Source organism: Fukomys damarensis, unplaced genomic scaffold, assembly GCF_012274545.1.
Source record: "Fukomys damarensis isolate Sample0158 unplaced genomic scaffold, DMR_v1.0_HiC HiC_scaffold_23, whole genome shotgun sequence".
NCBI classification, from domain to species: domain Eukaryota; kingdom Metazoa; phylum Chordata; class Mammalia; order Rodentia; family Bathyergidae; genus Fukomys; species Fukomys damarensis.
This window is the reverse complement of record NW_022900935.1, coordinates 10,051,376-10,055,039: the sequence shown is the minus strand read 5'-3', so window position 1 is coordinate 10,055,039 and position 3,664 is coordinate 10,051,376. Positions and strand designations below refer to the sequence as shown.

Sequence of the window (3,664 nt, the reverse complement as noted above, 5' to 3'; positions counted from 1 at the left end):
AAAATGAGGCAAAGAGGGATTAAGAAATGGGTCTGAATTCTTCTGGGTGGAAATAGACAGCACTTGGCTTTTACTTGAGGCATCAGGTCCTGAGTTATTTTTCTTTTCATTTCTCTTTATTTGGCTCGAACCCAAGGCCCCACACCTGCCAGGTGAGTACTCTACCACTGGGCCACATCCCCTGCCCCGGGGCCCTGAGTTCCTGGTGGTCCCGACACTGACACTGTCACGCCTGGGACCCTGGGTCTGGCACCTGGTGGGCACTCAGGGGACACTGAGTTGATGGTCTCTAACTGAAATCACCCAAGGATGCACCGGCCAATGATGTTTCATGCTCTTTATTTGATAAGATGCAACACTTTAAGATTTTTTAATGAGAATGGAATATAAAAAAAGACATTCAGAATGGTAGCCCTCCAGAAGCTTGGTGGGTCCAATCTCCTTCAGTGGGGTGATTATGGGTTTTAACCCCAGAACATTTAGATGGTGCTGGGGTACTGGAAGAAGGTAAGGTGCATTGGTTTCCCTGCCCCACCTTCTAGATCTCTCTCCAAATCACTGTCTCTCCTCATGAATGGCTGGGAGAGATGCGGGGTGAGGAGCACCCAAGGGAAGAAAATCTTGGATGTTATTTTCTAATCAGGATGCTCCAAAGGGAGGAGTCTCCTCTGCCATGGCTCCCAAATCTCCAATTCAGATTATTAACCTTACCTACCCTCCAGTGAGCCTCATACAAATCTCAGGGAGACCACAAAAACCTTCTTCTCTTTGAGCCTGGCATCTTTTGTAGAGTCATTTTCTCACCTGAATCCTGTGGGACATGTTTCTTCCACCCCAGAGGAACCTTGGAAATATTAAGTTAAGGGAGGTCTTCTGTCCTGCCCTCTATCGTACAGCAGCCCGGCTTTGGGTGGCTCCGAAGGTCAGAAGACACAGAACCACAGGGCACAGAACAACTGGTGATGGGCACAAGACCCAAGATACCATGAGTTAACCCAAGTCTCAGGAAAACCGAAGAGGACAATCCCAGTTGGGTTCCTGGACACGAGCGCTAAGGAGAGTTACCAGCAAATAAGACTAGGAGGCTTTCCGGAAATGGACAACTTTCTGAAATGCTTGCCGAAACTCCTCGTTGAACACAGTGTAGATGATGGGATTGATGAGGGAGTTTAAATAGCCTAACCAGGTGAAGAAGTCAAAGAGGGCCGGGTGGATCCAGCAGGAGCCCCGGCAGAGGGGAAGGACCAGGGAGACCACAAAGAAGGGCAGCCAGCAGATGATAAAGGCCCCCAGGATGATCCCCAGGGTCTTTGTGGCCTTTCTTTCCCGAGCAGCGGAAATGCGTTTGCGTTCCAGGGCACCATCAGCAAGTTTGATCTGGACGTGGTTGAAGAAGAACGGGGAGCCGGCGTGAGAGTGGCGCTCACGGAGGCTGGGGTTGAGCGAGCAGAGCGAGGAGCCTGCGGAGCCCGCGATGAGGTGCGCGGTGGTGAAGCGCTTCCCCCTCACGGAGGGTGGATTCAGGATGCGGCTCCGGGCGGCTGCGTAGATGCGGCAGTACAGGAGGATGAGCAGGACGGACGGGATGTAGAAGGCCCCACAGGTGGAGTAGATGGTGTAGGAGATCTGAGACGTGTTCACCAGGCAGTCTGACATCTCCTCCTGAGCCTTGGCCTGCCGCCAGAAGAGCGGTGGGATGGAGATGCAGATAGAGATCACCCAGACCGCCGCGATCATGGCAGCGGCGTGGCCCGCCGTGCGGCGCTTGCTGTACTCCAGGGCGTCCGTGATGGCCCAGTACCTGTCCAGGGCAATGACACAGAGATGCAGGATGGAGGCCGTGCAGCAGGTGATGTCAGAAGACACCCAGATGTCGCACAGGACCTGGCCAAAGCTCCAGGTGCGGGTGGTGGTGTATGCGATGCTGATGGGCATGACCAGGATGGAGACCAGGAGGTCGGTGGTGGCCAAGGAGCCGATGAGATAGTTGGCTGGGGTGTGGAGCTTCCGAGTGAGCAAGATGGTGGTCAGGACAAAGGCATTGGAGAGGACAGTGGCCAATGTGATGATGGAAAGGACCACGACAAGGGAGATCTTGAGCGCCTGCAGGATCCCGGGGTCCCAAGCCTCTGGGCTCTCTGTGGCATTCAGGGATCTGTTGGAGGCCTCCTGGGGAAGACCTTCTACTGACTGGTTTGGTGGGGACATGCTAGGTGGCTGTCTCTCCCCAGACTGCCATACACGGGGCTCCTTCTTTCACTGTTGTCCTGGCCACAGAGCAAGGTCATCCCCCTGCTTCGTGCTGGTGGGAGTCATCATCAGAGCAGACCACAAGACTTGGCTATTTAAGGAACCCCAGGGCAGCTTCCAGCTGGCAGCTACAGGTCCATCCTAAAACCAATGAATCCAGAGGTGCCTTGTTTTCCTGGAACTCAGCCCAGCAGATGGTCCAGCCCAGCGGACTCATGCTGGGTTTGTTAGGCAGCAGACAACGTATCACAGACATGTGGGCAGTGCTCTGGGGTCCTTGCTTTGGACATTTGGTTGTGTTCACAGTTTGAGACATGAATGTGTTTCATGAAAACTTCAAAATTTCTCCCATCCTCAGGCAGTGGAGATTCTGGATATCTGTTTGCTGCTAGGGAACTTTTAAAACTAGAGACAAAAAGTACCAGCTGATTCAGAGGAGCAGTTCAGGCAACAGCTCAGCTTTCCCAGATTCATCTTGACACATCTTGGGACACTTAACTTTGGTTTCTGTCCCACTGACGCTTTTGAGTCTGAACAGACAAAACATTCCAGTTACCAACACTTGAAGAATGCATGAGCTGGGAGAAGGCAAAACAAATAGATCACCGTCAGTTTACCCAGAGGAGCATACGTTCTGAAGCTCTGGGGTTTAAAGAGACAAAAAAAAAGTAGAGTTAGGTTCCAGAAGGGTGATTCTGAAGGCTGAATATAAGGCAGTGGTGTGGTGAAACTGACCTTCCCCAAAGTGTTGGGAGAACACGGGGGGGGGGGTGCCCCACCCCCACAATTCCCAGAAGGACCAAGTGTCATCACTGTCACAAGTATCACAGGCTTGGTACGCTTACGTGAAACCAGCTCAGGCAATTGTGAATCAGAAAGCATCGTTCTGTTTATTCAGCAATAGAAACTAAACTAAACAAAACTGCACCAGAGGAAACAAAGGCCACCCCGGGGGCGGGGGGACCAGGCTGGTACAATGTATTTCTCTAGTGACTGTGAGGGGTCTTTTCCTCTATCCATTTGCATTTTCCAAATTTCTGAGAGGGAGAATGATGACTCTTTTAAAACAACAACAACAATAACAAAAACACTTTTTTGTTAAGCAAAGAAATTAGGCACAAATTTTTAACTCCCTGAGTATTTTTTGAGGTAGAAGTTAAACTCCAGAAAACATATTCAACTCTCTAAATGGAAACAGGGAGTTTGGCCACACACACCAATATATACATATATTCAGTTCGATTCATGAATGCTTTTGTTTGCAAACAATTTTGTTCACAAACAGAAGTGCTTGGCCAAATTTTGTTTTTGTTTGCAAATTCTGCATCGGGTGACCAAGGAGACCATGGTCATTTTTCCCACACAAACACCAATGTAGGTGTAGGCCTCTTTTCCAAAATTGTAGAACAAATTG

General features: G+C 50.5%; 1 protein-coding gene across 4 annotated transcripts in view; it reads right to left on the bottom strand.

Moving 5' to 3' along the window:
- Positions 1 to 343: 343 nt before the first annotated feature.
- The window catches only part of Htr1d (5-hydroxytryptamine receptor 1D), a 23,758-nt gene continuing 20,437 nt past the window's right edge, over positions 344 to 3,664 (bottom strand). For 3 of the 4 annotated variants that reach the window (XM_033767698.1, XM_033767699.1, XM_033767700.1), the window contains one exon: positions 344 to 2,780. In XM_033767698.1, coding sequence (XP_033623589.1) covers positions 1,078 to 2,208 — 1,131 coding nt within the window. In that variant the 5' untranslated portion in view covers positions 2,209 to 2,780 and the 3' untranslated portion in view covers positions 344 to 1,077. Of the gene's footprint in view, positions 2,829 to 3,664 lie in introns of all 4 variants that reach the window. The other variant, XM_010625990.3, reaches the window with a different exon arrangement.